Raw genomic sequence first — 24,894 nt, forward strand, 5'->3', positions numbered from 1 at the left:
AGGCACAGTGGATCGGATGCGCTTACACAGAATTTACATGGCACCTCTTCCTTGCTTTTACACACTTGTCAAAAGGAATGTAAGATACAGCAAGCAGAAGACAGCCTATTATATTCAAGGATATATTACTGTGCCTTTTCCTTCCTGTGAACCAATTATTATTATATTATCCTGTTATCAAGTCAAGACTTCACAAGTGTTCGCAAATTCTGCGATCAACATCCACGCGCCTGCGTGCTAGTAGTGAGAGGACTATCTTCAAAGTACCACGTAAAGAAGAAGAAGTGTATACTAGGTGGCTGTACAGCGATTACAGCCTTGATGACGAACCAAAAAAAGAGGGAAGAGAGAGAGATAATGATAGATGAACAACGATTGTTCGATCGACAGCAGATTTTCCTTTGGTTTGAGCGAAGACGCCGGGCGCAATGCCTCCTGGAGTAGTCCCCTACACGCTGGTCGGTTTCGGGGCCGAATTGGACTGGAGGCCGCTGTACTTTGTGAGCCCGCTTCCACGCGTTGCAGTGTGTAGTGCCTGTGGACTGGTGCCCACAAAGACTGTTGTTCTTACTTGCCCGCACGTTCTGTGCCAGTACTGCTACACGTTGTGCGAAAAGGACGGTAAACCATTCTGTCCCCTGGATGGCCTGCGGATCCCGGAGAAGAAGGTCAAGTCAATGAAGACAACAGCTGAACTGGTGATGAAACGCCAGGTATGCAATTAGGGCAAACATGACATTATTTATTGGTCTGTTGCTTGAGTGAAGGCACCACGATAAGGCCCCCGTCGAAAAAACAACTCAGAGCTTGTCAAACATTTTGAGAAAATTTTCTTGAGTTGTATCCTAAACGTCAGAAATTTTTATAGTTCTCTAGCACTTTCCTGCAGTTTTTTAGTTTTTTTCTACCGTATTTTTTGTAGTTTGTGGTTCTGTAGTAGTACGCACTTTTCTCTTGTATACCTACAGACAATTCTGCCCTTGCAAACCAGTATTTTTGTTGTCACAACAGGTTCACTCACAAAAACCACACAGAAAATTTGTTGTGACAACAGAAAATCTGCAGCTTTCTCCAAATAGACCGCGCGACTATTTCTTGCGGAACTAGACGGATCACGATACTTTTCGACGACTAAAGACGAAAATGCTTCTATGAAAGCCTAAGGTTAAGTAAGTGGTTGACGACTAGTGCTCGAGAAAACATTCTTTGCTGGCGGACAAGTAAGCAATTTCGCGCATTTGTACCAAGTGCGCACGTAAGCAACCTGTGTTTTATCGGTGGGTGGTTCTACGTTCCCTATACTGAAAGGAATCGCAAAATCTTAGTAAAGATTACGGCAGCACCTCTGAAAGTTTAGCCTATCTAATGCAGCGACAGTTGGGACGTGATCATATGGCGCATCCGTTCTTTGTTGATAGCAGGGACTTATTTTGGAGGCTATACGCAAAGGAAAGTGATATCTGCAACCTGAAAAGATTTTGTGCTAAATTGCTTTTCATAGTGGGCAGGTGGACTTGGAAGCGGCAGAGTTGTTCCCTTTTTTATTGCTGTAATCATTTGGGCGAGGCAAATCCAGTTGCAATGATAGGTGCTATAGCCAGAAATTCAAAAAACCATTCGTTCTCATGAAATGCGAACACACAGGGGCCCTGGCAGCTCCATGTGGTACAATAAGCATTCTGGCATCAACTGAAGGTGAACGCTGCGTCGAATCGAGCAGGCCAGGGCGAAATTTCAAGAGCGCGGTGTCTGGTCTGCAGTGTTCGTTTTCTTGCGTGCCTATGCGCATTAGGAGCCCACTGAATTATTTTATCGATATTTTTATCACTGTCGGCACAATGATTCTCGATCGTTTTTTCCAGTTAGCCAACAGTCGTCAATGCAATTGTCTACAGCGGTGGAGCTTTATAGGTTGCAGAATCAATTGAAACTACGGCCTTGGCTGTTCTATTACTGAGACAGTGTAATCGACATTGCCATTTATTGGTTGATCTTCCTTCGCGGCAGGGGGAGATCTCTCTTGATCAGACAATAACCCTTGGTAAGCTAACTTTAGCCAAGGGTTAAAAAATGAAACATTTGAGGTAGGCCAGAGAAACAACTTTTTGTATATTGCTGCCAGCCATTTGACGCACCACAGGAATTTTTTTGTTTTCCATTAAACTAACAGGCAATTAAGATAATTTTTCTAATTTACTAACTATTGTCTTTAGACAATAAATGGATTTGCATATTTGGACACCGCCTTCTAAAATCACCATTTCATTTTCTTCCGATAAACAAAACTTCACGTATATTGTTTTTCCATGCTCTGTAGAAGCCCGCGAAAAAAAAAAAAATATCACGTGACTGGAGCATTCATGCGCCAACAGAGTGTAGAAAAGAGGGTGTTTAGAGTGTAGAAAAGTGCTGGCTAGCTTCGATCACACCAATATTTTGGCTGTCGTCATTTTTACTTGGGAATTTGTTGCCACCTTCGAAGTTTTCCTTGTAGTTGCTTCTTTCAGCATACTTTTCGTTGGGCTTCACACGAGTTTACAGATTGCACCGAAGACTTCCGCCTACTTCTGAGTTGTACGTTTTTTTCTGCACATCGCGTTATCTTCCGGTCACTTACTTTTTCCTGAATTTGGAAACCGATGATCTCAGTGGCTGTTCGGCATTCGCTATTTCCACGGCGCCGCGTTTTCCATACGCTTGTTTCCTTTGCAATTCGTTAACAATATCACTTGGTAAAAAAGCCTTCTTCCTTTACTTTTAGCAGTTTTAGTTATGTTATCATTGCGATCGAATGCTAAGAATAGTACTACAATACCTTTGTATTGATGCTCACAAGTGTATATTGTATTAATTTCATCGTTATTATTGATTGCAGGTGAAATGCTGGAACAAGGAAAATGGTTGCCCTGCTATAATGACTGCCCCAAACATCGCTCATCACTTTCAGTTCCGCTGCGTGCACCACGCTGTTCACTGTCCGGCGTGCTCGGCGTCGGTTCTTCGCCGCAGCGTGTGTGCGCACTTGAGATCGCACTGTGCAAGCTTTAGGCTCGTGATACCTCCTCCAGTAGAATGCGATGTGCAGACAGGCAACGAAGATGAGCTAGCTTTGAATGCTTTGAGACCAACCCTAGAACTGTACGCCGGGGAAATTAGAGCACTTCTGGAGCAGTCGCTTACCGCCTGCAACGCCGAATTCAGCAGGCTGAAAGAAACCTGGAAAGGTGTAAGCGCTTTCGATCAAGAACTGAAGCAAGTGCCTTTTCAAGCAGCGCTAGAAATAAAGCCCGAAGCTTTAAAAGAAAGCGCTCGTGAAATAATCGAACCTAGTCAGGAGATGGAAGGATGCTCGCCCGAGCGAAGTGACATTGTCAACAATCTCTCGAGCAGGATAAGTTCATTAGAAGAGGAAATCAAAAGGGAGTTACAGGAGGTGACAAAAAAGATGGCTCAGAATTATTTACGTCTCTCATCAGGCATCGATTCCATTAAATACGAAGCAAAACAGAATGCAAAGACAATGAGCAACTTGATACAGTTCTTTCAGCGTACCGACCAAGATGTAGCCCAGAGCGATTTTCTTGTGCAAGATATCCAGTCGCTCCATGACGTAGCTATATTGCAAGGGTCCGCTATCTATGACAGCGGGAAGGTCTACCTGCGTGGCTACTGCGTGTCTCCTGGAGTTTTGATCGCCATTAATGGTCAAGCTCTTGTGCTTTATTTGGGACTGCAGTTACATAAGGGTGACCTGGACAACGACGTTCAATGGCCGTTCCAATACAAATTTAGGTTCAGTGTCGTACACCCGAGGGAATTCACGAAACGGCAGCTCGAGTTTAAACCCTCGCTTTCGTGCGAGTTCACGCAAAGGCCCGTAGGATTATCAAACCAACCATTTTATTATCCTGAAGGGTCGCTTAATCTGTACGACCTCGCACGTGACGGTTACGTGTACGCAAACCGGCTGCGCATAACATTGGAGTTGCTTTAGTGAACTACACTTTTATTGCGAAGCCTCTGAAGGCCGCTACCGCAAGCTGAAGCTTCACCGATACCTCGAAGATTTTAAAGTGGACCATAACAGTTGTTTATACTGACTGACCTCTGCTCATCACTTCTGTTTTGAGCATATATATTATGTGTAAAATGTTATGTATCATGTGATATTTTATCAAATAAAAGTGCTTTTAATATTCGAAATATCTTGCACTGTGAATGGCTATGTAATATAGTTTGTAAAGCAGAAGTTTCCACGTTTTGAAAACTGCATTAATTTAGACGAGTTTAAGTATATTTTGCGACCCGCCGGGGTGGCGCAGTGGTTACGACGCTCGACTACTGTTCCCAAGGACGCGGGATCGAATCCCGGCCTCGGCGGCAGCTTTTCGGTGGAGGCGAAAAGCAAGGCGTCCGTGTGCTGTGCGATGTCAGTGCACGTTAAAGAACCCCAGGTGGTCGAAATTTCCGGAGTCCTCCACTACGGCGTCTCTCATAGCCTGAGTTGCTTTGGGACGTTAAACCCCACAAACCAAGTATATTTTGCGAAACATATTGTTGGACATAGGTGCGCCCGTAACATTGTCTACAGGGTGGGATTGATTTGATGCTTGCTGAAAAAACTTCCTTTCATGATGAACTTTCATGGACGTTTTCTTTAATTATACAAATATTTCAAGAGCGTGATGAACATGCTGCACGAACTGGGTTTGGGGGGACTTCGACTCCCCGTTAGCAGTACTTATAACCACACTACTAACCTTGGAGCCAGCTCTAGCTACCAGGCTATCTGCACCTAGTTAGGCTTGGTTTAAACAGCGAATTAAGGTACGAGATTAATCCGTAGCGCAAGGCTCAGGAAAATTTGACGGCATAGTGTGTCTTTAGCATCGCTCATTACTTGGGCGGCTTCACAACTACACGTTTGACAGTGGTATCAATCATTGTCAGAGTGTACCAGGCGGTTCCTCCCTTCACCCAAATGTACCTTGTGGCTCCGAATACTACCAGACTTGTGACGAGTGCTACCAATCGTTACCACTGATACCAACCAGTACCACTCGTTACTCCTCTGGAACCATATGGAAATCAACCATTAGCACAATGGTTGCCATGGCATTCATGGAAACAGACAACGAATTCAACACATCATAGCGATAAAGCCGCAGCACCACTTAGCGACAATAAAGCAACAGCCCCCTCTTAGCGACCAAAACAGTGCTATCGCATTACACTCTTAATATCTGCATAAGTTTAGCCTTGAATTTTCCTTCACTCCGGATCATAAATTGTGGTTGACGTGATGGAGATATCACGCAACCTTTATTCTTAACAATAGGGTAGCTAATACTTTCATCTGTTCAAACCAACATGTGCACACACTATTTTTGGCCAAAGTTCAACTATTATTGCAAAAGCACATATGCTCACCACTAGCGACAAAAACTACCCGATCTTGTTTGTGCCGTCCCTGCGATTAGCTAAGCTTTTACGTATGGGAAAAACCACGTCGCGGCTGCGTTTCGATGGAGGCGAAACGAAGTGGCGTCCGTGTGCTGTGCGATGTCAGCGCACGTTAAAGACCCCCAGGTGGTCGAAATTACTCCGTAGCCCTCCACTACGGCCCCCTTTCTCTCTATCCACTTTCACTCCCACCTTCATCCCTTCCCTTACGGCGCGGTTCAGGTGTCCACAGAGCAAGTGTGACAGATACTGCGCCTTTCCTTTCCTATGAACCAACCAAACAACCAACCTCACGTGACCAATTCAAACTAGACCCGCGAGCCTTACCGACGGATCTTTCGAGTTCGCCAACCAACAAAGAGTGAAGCACCCTACGTCTCAAATTTTGTCATTTACTTCTTGCAGTCCATTCCCTCCAAAAAAAAAAAAAATTCGTTCGGGGAACTTAGATCTCTCTTAAGCGCAGTAAGGCGAAAGCCTTTTTTGCGGCAATCTGCACTCATTTGCCGTTTTATCACTAATTTGCGCCTTTTCTTTCTCTTCTTTCTCTTTCTTTCCATTATAATCTTTCTGCTTTTATATGTTTTGGTTCTTTTTTTTTTTTTGTCTGCTTACTGTGTTCACACCTTTACTGCTTCTCCCCGCCGGGGTGGCGCAGTGGTTACGGCGTTCGACTACTGTGCCCAAAGATGAGGGATCGAATCCCGGCCTCGGCGGCCGCTTTTCGGTGCAGGTAAAAAGTAAGGCACCCGTGTGCTGTGCGATGCCAGTGTTCGTTAAAGAACCCAAGTTAAAACTTCCGCAGTCCTCCACTACGGTGTCTCTCACAGCCTGAGTAGCTTTGGAATGTTAAACCCCGCAAACTAAACCAAACCTCTTTACTTTTTTTCCCACTTGCTCTCGACTGAAATTAGGAGACGCCTGCTTCTGGGAAAGAGAGCAATGGTTAGCCTTGACCGCCTCGTAAAGAGCAGAGACATTAGTCTGCCAACCAAGATCCGTATAACTCGTGCTATGGTCTTTCCAGTTGTGATGTATCGATGCAAGAGTTGGACTGTGAAAAAGGCTGACCGCCGAAGAATTGACGCGTTTGAATTGTGGTGCTGGCGAAGACTCTTGAGAGTTCCTTGGAATGCCAGAAGATCAAATCAGTCGATATTGTCAACCATAAACCCTGACTGCTCATTGGAGGGTCAAATTCTAAAGTTAAAGCTCAGCTACTTTGGTCATCTGATGAGAAGAGAGGAGTCGCTGGAGAAAGATTTGATGTTGGGAAAGGTGGAGGGTCGCCGGAGAAGGGGTAGGCAGCGAACGCGATGGTTAGATGGCATCCTCGAGGCACTGCAGATGAAGTTATGTGATGTTATGAAGATAGTGAGAGACCGGAAAGCGTGGCGTGACATGGTCCATAGGGTCACGAAGAGTCGGACACGACTGAACGACTGAACTGAACTGACTGTTTTTGATGTTGTAACAAAATGACGAGGCCTTACCAAATTTTGCAATGTTCTTGCACGTTCTTGCACTTTTTCCCACTATTGACGTCTATGACCGTTTAGAAGTCTCCACACTATATTGACGTCCACGATTATTTTGATGTTGCATTGTCTTTCTTGATTACTCGACACGAACGAAATTTTGCACATATAGTTTTTTTTCAGCCTCTACCTCATAACCCCAATCTTTTACTCACAAATCACAGCATTGCCGACAGGGACAGTGTGACACTCTCTGCGAATGAACCCTTTCTGCGCACACACTCATGAGCCTATAAATGCTTTTGCCTTAAAAATCATCGGAGCTGATTTGAAGCGGTCGGGCCCTGATGTTCAGGTTCAGTTTAGGTTGGTTTAGGCTGGGATAAACATCTACTATTTGAGGCAGCGGCTTCCAGGTGGCGCCACAAGTAGGGCTAATCCCGTGGCCTCCATAGCAAAACACATCGCTGCGCTGGAGCTGATCACGGTGGCCACAGCTAAACATCCGCCATTGGATGCGCCGGCTCCCAGATGACATCACACGCAGAGCTCATCAGACAGGTCCATAACCATGTTAAACCTCTTACTGCGTTTGGAAAAACAATTCTAATGTTACGTGAAGTCATCACATTAACCGGTTCATCGAGTGCCTTGTGGCAAGTTGAAACAATCAGGTAAATTTCGAGTAAAAGCAGCTGTTACACAGAGTTAAAGGAGTAGACACCAATTTTTGAAGCGTCGGAAGGAATACGATTGGTTTCCTGATTGATTATACAGAGATGCCACCCAAGCAATCCCAACCTCTCACGCTGCCGCGAAGATATTTTAACTTGATTTTAAATACAAGCCAGGAAAATACTCAGTTTTTCAAAACCCATCGACGCTGATATCTCTGTGACGGAAACGTGTACATAGGTAAACACACTGACGTCATTAAACAGCTGTGACGTGAAGTCAGTAAAGCAAAGAGCAGTGATGACACCGGATAGCTCACCGAGCTGGAATCGAAGTGGGGGCGCCGCTGCCGCTTGAGCCCGGCCATGCCCTGGGAATGGTCTGCGCTTCTGCTCGCTTGACTCGATGGCCTTTCATACTGTCTTCGTTGGTGCATGTTACAATTACTTCAAGACGATATTTTCTTGTACGTGTGATTGCAAGCAGACGAAAAACGGTTCCCGTATGCGTCATTAGATTCTGTATTCAAGTGATCACCAGTCTTGCCAGTAGGAGGCGCTCGTGTGGCATTCTCGCATCTTTGACGTCATCGCGCGCTCGTCCTCGGAGAGATCGAAACCGAAACTGGACCTGATAAATACCCTGATAATTAATGAATTCAGCTGTGCTGGGACTTTTTGAGTTGAAGTCCCTCTGTTTCAGGGCCATCGCGGATCGATTACAGCAAAAAAAAAGAAAGCGAAACAGAACTCCTTTAAAACACGTCAGAGAAAACGTACTTCCTTCCGCGCTATAATCGGTTGATCAGAGATTTCCCTGCCAATTGCTGAAAACCACAGGACGTGAAATTTTTATAACCTCATATTTTTTTCCTGCATGATAACGCAACGGAGAAGAGGGCTTTGTCGGGCAGGCTGGTTTATGTTGAACGGAACGAACAGCGCTAACAGATGAGACGAAGCGAAGACGAGGCATCGAATATGTCTGTCTCGTTCCGTCTGTTAGCGCTGTTTCTTTGTTCCGTTCTACGCAGATTCCTTACGGATGTTGAACGTGTTCGACAAATCGGTGTTGGGCACTTGTTTGATACCGCAAACTTTAGGACAGATCTGTACCACGCCAGAGATATTTACACCAGAGCTCTAGTCAAAAGGAACGGGGCCAGAAAAGTGCTAACCCACAATCGAATTTAGCACCCAGAATCTTGAATTCCGGCCTGAAAATGCGTTCTTTCTGCTCGGAACAGTCGAACTGTCATATTTTATCGACCTTATTCGTTTAAAACAAAACGAGCGTTTGAAAACAACGCTGCCAAGGGTGGATGAGATAGATGGAATGGATGGAATATGGGAGCGTCCCCTTTGAAACGGGGTGGTAACAGTAGCTATCATGCTCATTTTTCTCCCTATATCTTAATTATTGTTTTAATTTTCTATGCCATCGTTCTATTTATTAAATTTTTGTTTCCACGCTACCAACATTATGTCACTTTTTTGCTTTTAAGCCACCAATCTTCCAGCCGTTTTTTACTAGCTTCCACCGCCATGAACCAGGGCCCTGGTTCAAATGTCGCCATCTAGTGAGAGTGCCGTGAAACGTGCACACTATTCTCGCTGCCTGATAGACATTCACACTCCTCCGTCGAGAGGTTGTCATTGAAAATTGTCTCCTAACTGTTCTCAGATAGAGGGACGAGTGACTACAGCTGTCGCGCATGTTTGCAAAGACAAACGAGCTAAAGCTATCTGCCATGAAGATATCAATGTGCATTCAGTACGTGACAACACCATTAAAAGTGCTTCGTTCATAAGATGAGTGCACCGAGCCCAAAGCGAACCATCTGAGTGGGAGAGCATTCTTGATGTGCTGGCTCATCCCAGGAAATTTTACTATAACAATTTATACTTATGGGGCACTTATCCATTATTTATATTGACCCGTATTTGTGTGGCGTTGTCAAAGCAGGTAATAAAGAAATAAAACGGGTGAGAGAGAAGGAAGAAGACAGCATATATTTGCGCGCTACAGAAAAAGAAGTCTCCCGGTTTCACATGTGGCCAATCACCCTCGTGGGTATGTGCCTTTATCTGAGGGCACAACAACAACATCATAGAAAATTTGTTCATGTAAATCAAGGCAGTGTGAGGTAACACTGACGTCCATGATATGTAGGATTCCTCGTATAAAGTTTTACTTATGTAGATGCTGGTTCGGCCCCACAAACTTTTGTGAGGCTTGCGGTGAGATCGAAAAAAATTGAACATTTCTTTCTTGCTTGCCGAAGGTTTCCACATCAGAGAAGGGTGCATTCAGAAATTCTAATAGCACAATTGGGATTTAAATAGTCGGTCCCTCTTCTACTCTCCTTCGGCCCGAATGCGAAAGGATTCGCGTTGCCTCAAATTGGGCTGTGTTTACATATCTACATCACAGCTACGGACCGATTCCCTTTCTAATGTATTTCAAATTTACAAACTTCCAAATTTTTGCTTCATATTTTTTTCCTTGCATTCAGTTTTGTGACCTTAAATCTTAAGCTTATGTTTAGTTGATAAATAATTAAATACGCTAATTCAGTATCTGCTGGACGTTTGGCAGCCAACACTGAACCCTGGCCAATCCCCCTTCGTGAGTATGTGCCATTTATCAAGCTAGAAGAGGAAGAAGAAGAAGAAGAAGAAGAAGAAGAAGACAGTTCTGAGTGAAGAGAAGAGAGCTTAATCGACTCGAAGACAACTAAGCGACACTGTAGCTACGCAGTACAGCGGTGGCGCAAGTCTGTGACCGCGACACACCTGTGAGGAGCCCCATAGAACGGCGCTTGACTGTACTGTTCTGACGTCACTAGAACTAGCGGATCATCTAGATGTGGCCAGAAGAGACTTTGCAACGACGGTGAGCCACCAGGGCGTTCTGAACCTAACCCTGCACTGCAGTCCCGGAACCTGAGACAGAACGAGGATTCAAGGCCAAGAAAAAAAAATCAAGCATGTCTGCAAGTGAGTGGGAGTTGTCAATCTGCGCGCCCTGTCAGCTACCGCATACAGGTTACCGCAAACAAATACGTTGCATGTAAGAAGGTCCATCAAGGCACACACTCACGAGTAACACCTCTGTGCAGCAAACCTAAATCTGACCACTTCATTTTATGGGTCATTTTGCTCTAGTTACCTCGGACGTGCAAATCGTGGCAATGTACACTGATAACTGCTGGAGCCAGCAGCGTGGGTTTTGAAATGAGCTGATACTGCACTGTGAGAAGACACCAGATTGAAATAAGTTCCTGGCGCTAACACGCTGCAGTATAACCATTATATTTTTTATTATTTTTCCTTGTTTATGTCACCGTACCTTGGTCATAATTTATGGTGAGTATTTAAATTCTTATGCTCTTATTAGATGGCCTTGAGTTATGTCTGAAAACAATAGCTGCGAAGTTGTCTAAATCGAAATGTTTGATTTCAATGTGAACTTAGGTCTTGGAGAGGGAAACTTTCCGACTGGACTTTTAGGTGAAACGGAGGCTGAGACGTGACCAGGTCAAAAAACTGATTTCTTCGGCTTGGGTTTTTCATAAGCCTGTAAAATGAACTCATGAGAAGGGATTTGGACTGCCTTTTAATTGTGGGACAAATGTTGGATATTAATTAAACAAATGTGGGTAATAAAGGGCTCGGTATGAGGCACCTACGAAAACAGTCAACAGCCCGATACATCATAAACATCAGGGATATCTTACGTCTATGAATGTCAATAATAATGCAATTATGAAGATTATTTATTAGCAAATCGGAGAAAAGACAATCGAATGCCTCCGGTGGGACCTTAGCCCACTATTTTCGAATTTCAAATCCGATACGACGCCGACCTAGCCACGGTGACAGCTCTTTTGTATTCTGCACTCTTAGAAATTTCTATTTGCTTAAGGCATCTTGAGGCAGTTAGCTAGCGCCATCCTTTTCCCTAGCGGCGAATGTGAGAACGTTCTGCCCAACCGCGAGTTTTAATTGTAACCAGATCTAGTTCTGCATAAAGAAAGTAACAAAATTCCCATAAAGAAAGGTGTTAGGCAAGGAGATACAATTTCCCCAGTACTATTCACAGCTTGTTTAGAGGAAGTATTCAGAGACTTGGAATGGGAGCAGTTAGGGATAAGGGTAGATGGAGAATACCTCAGTAATCTGCGATTTGCTGATGACATTGCCTTGCTAAGCAACTCGGGGGATGAACTGCAAATAATGATTGATGACCTAGACAGGAAAAGTAGAAAGGTAGGCTTGAAAATCAATATGCAGAAGACTAAGGTAATGTTCAACAGCCTCGGGAAGGAGCAGCAGTTTACATTAGGTAGCGAAATACTGGAAGTAGTAGGCGAATATGTCTACTTAGGACAGGTAGTAAGCGCAGATCCGGACCATGAAAAGGAAATAACAAGAAGAATAAGATTGGGATGGAGCGCATTTGGCAAGCACTCGCAGATTATGTCTAGCAGCTTACCGGTATCGCTCAAGAGGAAAGTATACAACAGTTGCATCTTGCCTGTACTCACCTATGGAGCTGAAACGTGGAGGCTAACCAAGAGAGTTCTACTTAAGTTGAGGACAACCCAGAGGGCTATGGAACGAAAAATGGTAGGGGTAACATTAAGAGATAGAAAGCGTGCAGAGTGGGTCAGAGAAATAACTCAAGTTACCGACATTCTAGTGGAAATTAAGAAGAAGAAATGGACATGGGCAGGACATGTAGTGCGAAGAGAGGATAACCGATGGTCGCTGAGGGTAACAAACTGGATTCCAAGGGAAGGAAAGCGTAGCAGGGGGCGGCAGAAAGTTAGGTGGGCGGATGAGATTAAGAAGTTCGCAGGGGTCATGTGGATGCAGCTAGCACAGAACCGGGTTAAGTGGAGAAATATGGGAGAGGCCTTCGCCCTGCAGTGGGTATAATCAGGCTGATGATGATGATGATGATGAGATCTAAAGCTGAGGGTGGGAGCTGTATGATAACGTTACATCTCACATCACCTATGACGTCAAGGCTGGCAGAATCAGAATCGAGACCCTCGTTAGGTTACAGCAAAAAAAAAAAAAATGTACAGAAACGAAGGGCTCGTTACACGATGCATGCGAAAATACCCAGCAACCACTGACACTAAATAAAGCACGTGAAATAGTTTTGATAAATTTGAAATAATAATGCAGTCACGTAGATGAGTGACCAGAAACAAAAAAAAAAAGAAAAAGCACCCACATGCCACTGGTGGGTTACGAGCCCACCCACTGGAATTTAGTTGTTTTTCATCGCCATTCTAAATAATTATCTTCATTATTACATATAATATTTCACACTAATGAACACGACAAAAACACGCCTCTAGTTACTTTTTTGTTAGCATTGTTGACTCGTTTTGTATGCAACCGTGGGATATTATAAGATACTCTTATGCTCAAGTCGAACAAAATAATTTCAGCTTCTGATGTTCTAATGCGGAGTAAAAATTGCCTTTTTAAGCTTTTTCGTGCGCTTGTACCGAACGGTTATTTCTGTCAGACGAAGCTTATGGGCTGCGTCATTAAAATAATCTTTAGTCTCCTGGAAAGAATCGTAAAGCGGATATCGGGCTAGTTGATTTGCCATTCATTTCAGTGCTTGTCACTTCTTCCTGTCGGTGTGTTTCTCTGGTGCGCTGCTTCATAATAAAGTATTTGTGACGTCTATTGCTCACTTGGAGGAGTCACCACCTATCTGAATAAAAGGCACGCATGGCTGAGTTGCAGTCAGTGTGGAGTCTACCCTCGACTCATGACTGTAGTAGGGAAGGTAGAGCCTTTTTGACTTAGCCAAGTTGGGCTTGAGTACCGTGAATGCGTAGAACTGGTTTGAATTGGTTTGTAGGGTCTAACGCCACAAAGCGACCAAGATTATCAGTGACGCAGTAGTGAAGGACCACGTAAATTTCGACCCCATGGGTTTCTTTAAGATGCACTGACATCGCACAGCACACGGACGCCTCTTCGTTCCGCCTGCATCGAAGCACAGCCGCCGGTGGTCGTAGAACTGCACTTCACGACAAACATCGACGAAACGAAGACTGTCTTATTTCTAACATGTTGTAACGCAGAAACATACTGGTTGCTGCAGAGCTTGCTCGCCCCTACAAAGCTGCCGACAACAGTTTGGCTGCGATTTTTTTCCCCAAGTATTTCACCCCAGAAGAGCTGAGCACCAGGCCCGGGGAAAGCTTGTACCCATTTAAAAACCGGTGGGTAACCGGTGGCACCAAGAATAGAACCCGGTACCTCCCGAATGCGAGGCGGATGCTCAACCACAAGCACTACACGGCGAGCGTGTCTGAGGTGTTTTTTTTTAGTTTTTTTTTTTTTTTGATATCGTCGGGACGGAGAGACAGTCAGCGACTTCATCGCTTCATTGAAGGAGTTTGCGAATGCAACTTCCTACCGTTCCATGAGCGGCTGTTACGAGACCAAATCTCGAGTGGAATCAACGACATCACAATACTGAGCCGGCTCCTAGAAACAGCAGATATGGAATTTGAGACCGCAAAGAACACTGTTACTGCCATGGAGGCGGCGCGGAGATTTCCGGGCATTATGTGCTCAGAAAACAGACGCCGGCCGAGCGCGTCCATGCGAATGCTGCTGACGCAGAGTCTGCGAACGTTGTGAAAACTAAGCAGCAAGGTAGTGGGTGTTGTTTCCGCTGCCGGAGAAACCACCCGGCACGTCAATGCCAAAACAAGAGTAGAGTGCGTTTCAAGTGCGCGCAGAGGGGACATCTGGCAAGGGTATGCAAATCAAGCACGCCACAAACGACTAGAGTTGTTCCGGAATGAATCGATGTGTCCACAACATGGACGACGAGGTGGCGATGTCGGATGACAGGCTAGGGAAAGAGGGAGGAGGAGGAGGAGGAAAAACTTTATTTAGCCCTATATTATTTGGCGGTTTTTGGACGTCTTCAGAGATGTCTGCTTGTTGTATCTACAAGAGTCTTCTCCGTCGACTTCGTCCACTTTTTTACAATGGTCGGTTGCCCTCAGTCCAGGGCTCCGCTGGCTGCTGCCGCCCGTTGGGCTCGCTGTACCAGACCTTGCTGGTCTTCGCAGCGGTCGCTGGACAGCAGAGTCTCCCATTGCTCCGCACTCGGGTTTCGAATTTTGGGGACCACATCTATGTTTTGACATGCCCATGTGATGTGATATAGTGTTGGTTTTTCATAGCACCACGGACATCTGTCAGCGTATATGGTAGGGTGCATTTTGTTTACTATGTGTAAGTTTCGGTATGAACCCGTCTGTAATTGTCTCCATATGACAGTTTCCTCTCTGGTGAGAGAACTGTGCGGTGGGGGATATCGCATTCTTCTTCCTCTATAGTTTTCTAGTATGGCCGAGTATGCCTTGGGTGCTGGCAAAAGTTCCGTGGACCCGTCGGATGCTCGGAAAGTAGTGTATGCTCGAGCTATCCTGTCAGCCTCTTGGTTCCCTGCCACCCCCATGTGCCCCGGTACCCATATAATTTTGTGTCTGGTCTTGTTTTCTTCGTGGTTTTTAAATCTGTCGCTCGCTTCGAGGAGTATACGAAGCGCGTGACGACCAATCCTACCATTCATGAAATTTCGACAGGCTGTTTGAGAGTCCGTGAGTATCGTTAGCGACCGCCCAGCTCTATAGCCCTCCGCCCCGCTAGAGAAATGGCTACTTCCTCGGCCTCTGCTGCTGTGCAGTGTCGGATAGAGGCGCTGGTCACTTCGCGTAGAGACGAATTGACCACCGTGGCCACTGCAATTTTGTTCTGTCCTCCTCTCGAGGACGCGTCTGCATACACAGTCGTGTCTTGAGGAGCGTATGTTTTTTGAATAAAATTGGCCCTTGCTTCTCTTCTACCTTGGTGGAGGTTAGGGTCCATGTTTCTCGGGATTGGAGCTACCTTGAGGGACTTGCGAAGTTCGTCGGGGATCGTTACCGTCCTCGCTATTTCTCGCATCTGCTCACAGTATCCGAGTCTCTGTAAGAGCGCTCTTCCAGTCGTTGTCTGCAGCAGCCTGAGTTTTTGCGACTCAAGCTGCGCCTCGCGTAGTTCTTCGAATGTGTTTTGCAATCCAAGCGCCATGAGCTTTTCTGTAGACGTGTTGCGCGGTAATCGGAGCGCCGTCTTATACGCTTTGCGTAGCAGGGCATCCGCTTGTTGTATTTCGCTCTTGTTGAGGCACTGGTAGGGCAGGCTGTATATAATTCGGCTCACTACCAGGTTTCTAACTAGTTTTAGTGTGTCCTCTTCGCGCATGCCATGCCGCCTGTTGGTGATGCGGGTGGTCATGCGTGTCACTTGTAGCGTTGTTGTTTTGAGCATGGTAAAAGTGTGACTACTGCGTTGGTTCGATTGAACCCCCATACCTAATATTCTTATTTTTGTTTTTTCAGGGATGGGCATTCCTTCCAGGTAGATGTTGAGTTTCAGGTTCTCACTGGTTGGGACGGTCCGGTTTTGTTTGCCTCTCCACACTCGAAGCAGTTCCGATTTCTCGGTCGAGCATGCGAGTCCTCTTTCTCCGAGATATTTCTGTACACAGGAGGCCGCTTCCTGTAGTTTTTCTTCCTTCTCCCCGAGGGAACCGGTGTTCGTCCAGACTGTTATGTCGTCTGCATACATGGCGTGCCTGATGCCTTCGATCTTCTCTAGTTTTCGTGCTAGACCTATCATAGCTATATTGAAGAGGATAGGTGAGATGACTGATCCTTGTGGTGTTCCTTTGTTTGGCGCGTGAATTTTGTTCGATCGAAGGTCTCCCATGCCGATGGTGGCAGTTCTATCTGACAGGAAGGCTTTGACGTACCCGTGGATTCTGCGTCTGCAGTCCAGGTCGTCTAGGCCTCTAAAGATCGCTTCGTGACTGGCGTTATCAAATGCTCCCTTGATGTCAAGGGCCATTATGACATTTTCACCTGTTCGGGGTACGTTGCGGAGCACATCTTCTTGTATTTGAAGCAGCACGTCCTGCGTCGAGAGTTTTGCTCTGAAGCCGAACATGGTATGGGGTACATGTTCATTATCTTCCATGGAATTTTGCAGTCTGAGCATCACCACCCGCTCGTAAAGCTTGCCGAGGCACGACGTGAGCGATATGGGCCTCAGATTTTCAATTTGGAGCTGTTTGCCAGGTTTAGGTATCATAATTACTTCGGCGTGTTTCCAGTCTTCAGGAACCGTCTCCGCCTCCCAGTGTTTGTTTAGAAAGCTTACGAGCTCTTGTATGAGGTCGTCACTCAGGTTTCGGATCAGGGCATTGTCGATTCTGTCGGCTCCTGCTGCCGTGTTTCTGGTCGTATTCCTTATGGCCGCATAAATTTCTTCCACAGTTATTGGGCGGTCGAGTCTCTCGTTTTCGGCTCCGCGATAGTTTCCTTGGTATCGCGAGGGGTTGCGATCACCGAAACATTTTTTTCGTGCCTTCTCTAAAAGGTCGGTGTCCGAACCCTCGAAGGAGTGGATGAATCTGTGGATGCTTTTATTGTTTTCTGATTTTGTTTTGGTCGGATCGATTAGTGCTCTTAGGAGATTCCAGGTTCTGGCCGTACCTAAGGTTCCCTTAAGCGAGTCGCTGAATTGTTCCCAATTTTGTCTCGCGAGTTGCGCTGCGTATTCTTCAGCTTTTGCCGTAACTTCTGCTATCTTTAGTTTTAGTTTCCTGTTGTGTTTTTGCTTCCGCCATCTTTTAGTGAGACAGCGTCTGGCTTCCCATAGTCGCAGAAGGTGCCCGTCTACTTCGGGCGTTGTTGTTGTTCGTCTTACACTTTTTGTGCATTTGTCTCGCGTTTCTGTCAACATGCCGCTCCAGTCTTCTAGTGATTGAATGCCGCCTTCAGATTTTTTGCGAGCCCCGCGGAACGCGTTCCAGTCCGTGAGTTTTGCTTGTCCGATCCGGCATCTTACCCTTTCCGATGCTATTCGCGTCCGGAGGATAAAGTGATCGCTACCTAGGTTTTCCATCATGTTTTCCCACTGTGACTCCTTGCTCTTCCTTACGAACGTGAGGTCCGGGCAAGTGTCCGTGCTCACACTATTACCGATTCGCGTGGGGGTCGCGGGATCTGTGATTAGCTTGCAGCCAAAATATTCGGCTACGTCCGCTAATGTTCTTCCCTTGATATCTTGTTTCCGGTATCCCCAACTCGTGTCCATGGCGTTGAAATCTCCCACGATAATGAGTGCATTTTCTTTGGCCAGCTTGTGCGCTTCGTGGAAGAGTTCGAAGAATTTGGCTTTTCTTTGGCTTGGCGGGCTGTACACGTTTAGTACGAATGTGCTCCTCCCTTTCGCTTTTTCGGAATGATTTCAACAAGCGCGTGCTCGATGTCCGTGTCGGCGATGGTATCGTGCCTGATTGCAGTGATGGCTTTGATGACTAAAACGGCTGCTTTACCTCCGTTTTGGCTCTCGTAAACATCGTACCCCTGTAAAGAGGGCCTGGTTCCAGTCTCTTGGAGCGCAGTCACATCGGGGGGTGTAAGCTGTGTGTTTATGTATTGTTTCAGTAGGGCCTGTTTTTTGCGGTAGCCTCTGCAGTTCCATTGCCAAATTTCTAAGTTTTCTTGGTCTTGCTGGCGCGTCTTGGTCATGCTTACGTGTTCGTGCTGTTGCCTTGTTCGACAGCGAACGCCGTTAACGCTGGACGGTTGTACGCTCTTTCCCTAATGTTTTCGTTATGTCTTTGTTTTCTAAAAGCACTTTTGATTTCTGAGATCTGCCCCTGAAATTGTGCTTGCATCTGTTGCATTTGAGATTGGATTTGCCGCATCATATCCTGCATCATCTGCTGCATCATCTGTTGCATTCGTGTTTCAAGTTCTCCATTGTTGGATGCTTGTGGCTGTTTTGGAAAGGCTCTAGTGATTTCAAGCTCCCGCTGTTGTGCCTTTAGTGTTTTTGTTAGTTCCTCGACCTTGCGTTCGAGCTCATTTTGTTTGAGTCGAGCGAGTTCAAGCCCGCGTCTGAGTGCATCACTGCTCGCGTCTTTAGCTTCTTTGACAGGAATATTTTTGTTGTTTGTATTGTTTGTGTTACTATTTTCTACCGAGTGCGGATCAATGGTAGATGCCCAGCTTACCTTGCTGCCGCCTTTCTGGGAAAGCTTCTTTTTCTGCTTTTCTTGTTTGTTCCCCTCCTGTGAACCGGCCGGCGACAGAGGTGGGAAGGAATTGGACCTTGATCGACTCCTCGAGGTCTCTCCTTCTGAGCTGAACCATCGCTTGCGTGGTCGCCCGCGTTGGCCACTGCACCCTCTTTCCCCGCTGGGCTTTGGTCTTGCTTTTTTCAGTCTCTCGGGGCACTCTTTGGATCCGATGCGATGTGCCTCACCGCATATTAGGCACTTGAGCTCGCACACATGGTCTTTCGTCGGATTTTTATCTCCGCACAGTCCGCACATAATAATGTCCGGTGTGGGGCACACGTCGGAGCGGTGTCCTTGCTGGAAACAGACGTAGCACACTTGCCTCGTGGGGCGGTACTGGTAGCACGGTAGTTCACCTCCGTAGAATATTACGAATTTCGGCAAGATCGGGCCGTCGAACGTGATCACGGCGGTCTTGGATTTTCCAAGCATCCTTGCCTGGAGAATGGTTACTCCTTGAGTTCTGACTCGTAGGTGTGCTTTCAGCTCTTCGGGAGACGTACCTGGGTCAACACCGTGAATTACGCCGCGAAAGACGTCCTCCGGAGCTGCCACGTAAGCGTTGACCTCGTACGACTTTCCGGCGAATTTAAGGCGGGTAATGCGCCGCACCAGGTGAGCCGTTTCTTCATGTGGGGTGCTAACGATAACGATATTTGATCCTGTGCGAAGCCTTACAAGTATGTCCTCGTCCTTGCATTGTTGGCCGCACGCCATGATAACGGCGCGCGCTACTTGGTGTGTGGTGAGTGATTTCACCATGAGTCCTTTCTTGGGTCGAAAAAGTATTTTGATGTCATTTTTGGGGAGTGGCGGCAGTCTTCGCCGAGGCCTCCTCTGCTCCACCTCTCCGGTCTTGTTGCAGCCGGTCGCATTACCCAGTGATTTTCGATCATGAGGTTGGGCGTCCGGGCCGGTTCCCGTGCCTTTCCGTTGTCCTTGTCTCTGAAGTTTTTTTTTTTTCTGGCGCTTGGATTGAACAAGCTCCCAACTGGCATCGTTGTTGTACCCGACGCGCTCCGATGAGGAATCTGACGGGATTCCGTCTTCGCTTCCTGACTCGGCGTCTCCAAAGTCGTCTTCATCCATCCCTTGGAATTCGTCAAGGAGGGCATTTGGTGGTTGTGGCGACGCACTTGGGGCTTGGCTTGGCCCTGCCATATGGTCTCTTTTTGAAGAAGCGTCGGTGCTAGGCGCCGCCGTCGTCAATAAGCCTAGCGTCCCATGCTCTCCCGATGTCGTGCTGGGCGTCCCGTCAGGGTTAGCGGGCTGGCGCCCGCTTTGGAACTTTCAAGTCCGGTAAAGATCCGAAAAAATGGTCCTACCGCTTGAAATATGGCATCCAGGGGATCCAGCACTTGATGTCTTCCAGTTCCGAATGAAATCCGGTGGCGAAAAAGCGTTGGTCCGGTGAAATCGGTCAAAATTTGCGGAGCCGAAGTGACGCGTGTCCGCCTGCTTCAACCGCCATGAAGGAAGTTCAGGGAAAGAGGGACCACACGACCTAAGGCCGCTTCAAGTAGCCGGGCCAGAGCCAATGGGTGTCGATTTTCGTCAATGTGGTGGCCTTAGAAATAGAGTTGGGTACCGGTGCTAGCGTATCAACTATCAGTGAAAAGACCTTTACGAAACTGTTTCCTTCAGCGACGCTGGGGCCATCGGCGACACGAAGTCGGCGGTGAGCAAGTTTGAAAGTGAAAGTGAAAGTTTATTGGATTGAACATATTTACAAAATGTATAAAAATACAGACAAGGGTCTCATAGTCATAGGACTGCACCGGGACCCTCGATAGATTACTACAACAAAGTTTGTGGCAACCAAGAAATTCAGCAAGAACAAGTGTATGCTCCCGTTGCTCGTAGAAAAAGCCGTTGACATTCAGAAGCACGCAGCTCTGGCTTGTTTTGGATTTAAAAAAGAATTCTTCCTAAAAATAAAATTTGCTCTCATATTTTCACAAGGCGGTGGCGATGTACGGAGTGAAAACGCCACCCTCTGCTATTTTCTGCATTTTGAAACGCGTTCGCAGTACGATCAAAACGAGGGCCCAAAGAAAACACACACGACAGGACGAATGTATTCGTCATGTCGTGCGTGTTCTCGTCGCGTTCTCGTTTTTTTTTTCTTTTTCTAGTGCTACGAACGTGTTTTAAGATGAATCAATACCAACTGGCCCATGCCTGAGGGTTGTTTCAACAAGCTGCTTATTCGACGGGCTTCTGCTTAGAATAGGAATTTCGGCAAAGGTGCGAGCAGTAGCTGCATAGAGCAGACCCCATAATTAGAACCCTCGTCGCTTTTTGCCAGGCTCTGTTTTCAGAAGGTCGCCTACCGTAAGCAACGAACATAGAAATTGAAATGAAAAATATAAAGTGCACGGCAATACTGCAAGCAGACATGACACGAGATGTGGCCTTCTGCCTTCGGCATAACTAACTCTTCTCACTGAAAATGAAATTAAAATGCCACATTAGCAGTAGCGAGATTCTTTCGGTGTGAAACCGTGAACGAAATTTCTTAAATTTGGTTGGTAATTTTCGGGCAGTTTTTCTCTTCGTCTCAACTACATATATGGTGCCCGAACGGCGGATTGCAGAAGTATGGCAATAGCTGCAGTGAGTACAGAGCAGATAAATATTAAAAAACGGCTGCGCTGTTTTGTAGTATTTATCGGTGCCGACAACACCAGGAGAAAGCGGGTGTCTTTCGTTATGAAAATGCAGAGTGATATATCAGGTAGATTTCATTTCAAGTAAGTTAGAAAAGTACGACACTGTTCGGTCACTTTCAACGCCATCTGATTTGATTACATTCAGACAGAAAACAGTCATGACAATCAGAATCCCAAAACATGGCCGCAATCATGTTATTTTAGTATCACGCTTTTCATTGCCTTTAAACTAGGGTGTTTGTTGATATTTGAGCTAAATCACGTTGGGTCACTGCGCACTTGTACTTGTCCGTTTTCATCCACTACGGAAGTTACTATGCCGTACTTGGAATTATGTATAACGTTGCTTTGTTTGGTGTACTAGATTTCGTACGCTGCGCCTAAAAATTACTTCTTCACAAAAGTCTTAACGGGTAGAAAAATGTGGATCGCTTTTACTGCAGCTTAGATTTTGGATTGGAAAACATTTATGCTCAGCAATGAGCGAGTTGTGGGCGCTACACTTAGATGGCCTCAAGTCCGTTGCTCTCGGCGACCTCTCGAGCCCATTCAGTAGCCCGAACTTGCGTTAACGGGTCTGAGCTGGCCAGTATAGCCGCCCACCGCTCTAAAGAAGGGACTGGTAGTAGGTCCGCTGGTGGCGGCGCTTTTTTGCAGCTCCATAATATATGATCGTATCCTGCTATTTCACCGCAGTGTTTACAATTTGGATTGTATTGTGCTGGGTACATGTGCGCTAATTTAGAAGGGCTGATGAAGGCAAACATCTGGAGCCAACGGCAGATTACTTCCTGCCTTTTGTCTAGTTTCTTGTCTGGTGGAGGAGATATCCGCTTTTCTAGTTTAAAATGATTAGTGTAGTCATGAAATAAGTGCATCGCTCGAGAAATTGGGGGAATCAACCTGGCTCTCTGCTCGGCTGACATAACCTCGAGCTATACTGTGAGCCAACTCGTTTCCTTTGTTCCCCGAGTGTGCCGGCACCCATATTAATTCCACCTCTTTTTGGTTCCAGTCTTTACATCTTAAAATTCGCTCTGTCTCTTTGGAGATCATGCCCCTCACAAAATTGTTTATAGCAGATTTGGAGTCGCTAATTATGGTAACCGCTTGGGTGCTGACCATCGCCATGGCGATAGCCGCCTCCTCCGCTGTCCCTGAGTAGTTTGTTTTTATTGAGCCTGCCATTAATGTTTTATACGAATCGTTCACGCCCACGATAGCAAAAGAGTTGCCTCCTTCGTATTCCGCCGCGTCTACATAAACAGTGTATTCAGAGCCTTCTAACTTGACCTCAAGGGCCTTTGCTCTTGCCTTTCTCCTGCCTTCATGAAAAGCAGAGTTCATGTTTTTTGGTAGCGGTTTATTAGTGAGTGCGTTCCTTATTTCAGTCGGCAGTTTTACTTGTGCATTTCTTTCCGGGATTCTATCTTGTATTCCTAATTTACCTAGGATTTTTCATCCCGTGGATGTGGTGGGGAGCCTCTTTAGCTGTGTTATTATATGTGCCTCGCATAGTTCCACGGTGCTATTGTAGACCCCCAGTTTAAGAAGTCTTTCCGTAGGGGTGCAGTGGGGGTAGCCACAGTGCTGCTTTATATGGCTGCCTTATGACTGTTTCAATTTTGTTCTTTTCTGCCACCCCTAGCTTGAGGTAAGGAATTTGGCGGACCAGATTTCCACATATTTACGGCCACTATTCGGCTCTGGAGCCTGTACACACTTCTTATTTGACTCATTCTCTTTGAAGCTCGAGAAAGGATGTCTATAAACGTAGAAGTTTTCCATTCACAGCTGCATTACAAATACTTTACAGTTATTCTGAGGAGCTCACCACATAAATTTAGCCATGGCTGCATTCAGTGCCGACAGAGTTAAGTAATTGAGAGTGCAGCTGTTTACTCTCAAGCGTTTATTCCGCTAGATTCCTGCATTCATCTGTTATTTGTTAATGACATCGTTTACTTTGTCTCCTGCTTTCTTCAGGCGACATACGCCATTCGTTTTATTTAATATTTTGGCTGATAAAATTTCTCCTCGAATACTTCTTGTTCCTGTGGCTCCTGTTGGCCTTCTGTGGGCTTCTTTCTAGTTTACAATTTCCTGTGTTTGACACTTTGCTTTCCAAGTATCCACATCAGCAATGTGCTCTGTTGACGCAATCTCGAATTAAGGGCTGGCGACAAAGATGAAGCTGGTTGCACGGTCGCCGCGCGACCTTCAAGAAGAAGAAGAAGAAGAAGAAAACTAGGAGCGGTACGCTAGCCCCGCATCTCAACGCTCTCAACGTTCTGAAAGCCCTCCTGAGCGAAGTGGGCAAATTTTGCTGAAAGGCCCAATTCGTGAAGTCATTCTGCTCACACCTACGTCCGCCGAGGCCAACGTTGCCGGTCCTCTTACGCGGCCTTACCGGCCACCTTTCAAGGGCGGCATGACCACACCACAGCCACTTCTTTGTCCGTGGGCACTGTCAAGCCGTCGAACCTCTCAGGAGTTCCGCCTACACCCTGCCCCCATTGCAGAGAGCATGGTTCCGCGGTACTTCATCCAAACCCAAGATTTCCACCTTCGTACCCGGGCCTTAACGAAAATCTTCATCATCGACCGATTCATGGCGAACCGAGGCCGAGTCCAGCCAAAGTTAGCTGTAGTGGGGTCAATGAATCCTCGCGGTAGGTACTGCTTTCCGCATACGAATGCCCTTACTGTGCATGGTCGCCAAGAGTCTTGGAAGCGAAGTGCTAAAAAATATGCGTTCCATACCAGGTTACTGATCGCATTCGTCCTAGCCAGAGGAAAGAGAAGGCTCAGATATTGCTCCTGAAGTTACTTTTGGCTTTTTGATTTGTTGGAAATGATTTCCAAAATACGTTGAGTGCACATCACTCTTAGGCTGATTTTGTGAAAGCATTTCAAACGTCCAGTGTCATTGTCCTCGTTTAGCATTTCTACAATGCTCTGAGATGAACAGTGGTGCACAGCTTTATTCTCTGAATATTTTGTTTCGTAAATAAAGGGCATGATTCATGTTGTACCGCAAGCGCTTGACTGTGATTCTTATGAATGATGACTACATTTCAATTGGTATCACGTTCTGTATTCGATTTCGAGGCCTTGGTGGATACTCAAGTGCTATCAACGTCATCATATACTTATTATTGTTCCGTTCGGCTATCAGGACTGCAGCTATTTGAGGAGGTTAGCTGTGTTAACACCGATCACGGGTGAAAATTTCGAGTCCTAATATCGGCTTCTTGCTTGGACGTCCTTATGGTTATACCATCAGTTATTCATAATAGCTCTACTGGATTATCATAACCAATGCAGCCATTCAACGCGTCACCTGCCTATTCGAGTCACAATAGTCAAGTCACATATTAGCGTCCATTTGGTCTGTCTTGTGTTATCGCCTGACT

The 24,894-nt window shown here is 46.2% G+C and overlaps 1 protein-coding gene across 1 annotated transcript; it reads left to right on the top strand.

Moving 5' to 3' along the window:
- The first annotated feature begins 359 nt into the window (after window positions 1–359).
- On the top strand, window positions 360–4,183 carry LOC146173164 (uncharacterized). Its single transcript, XM_084583733.1, has 2 exons — window positions 360–713; window positions 2,876–4,183. The coding sequence occupies exons 1-2, from the start codon at window positions 429–431 to the stop codon at window positions 3,992–3,994; spliced, it is 1,404 nt and encodes a 467-aa protein (XP_084439859.1). The 5' UTR covers window positions 360–428; the 3' UTR covers window positions 3,995–4,183.
- The last annotated feature ends 20,711 nt before the right edge of the window (window positions 4,184–24,894 follow it).

Source organism: Amblyomma maculatum, chromosome 11 (genome assembly GCF_055883805.1).
Source record: "Amblyomma maculatum isolate TAMU_Amacu chromosome 11, ASM5588380v1, whole genome shotgun sequence".
NCBI classification, from domain to species: Eukaryota; Metazoa; Arthropoda; class Arachnida; order Ixodida; family Ixodidae; genus Amblyomma; species Amblyomma maculatum.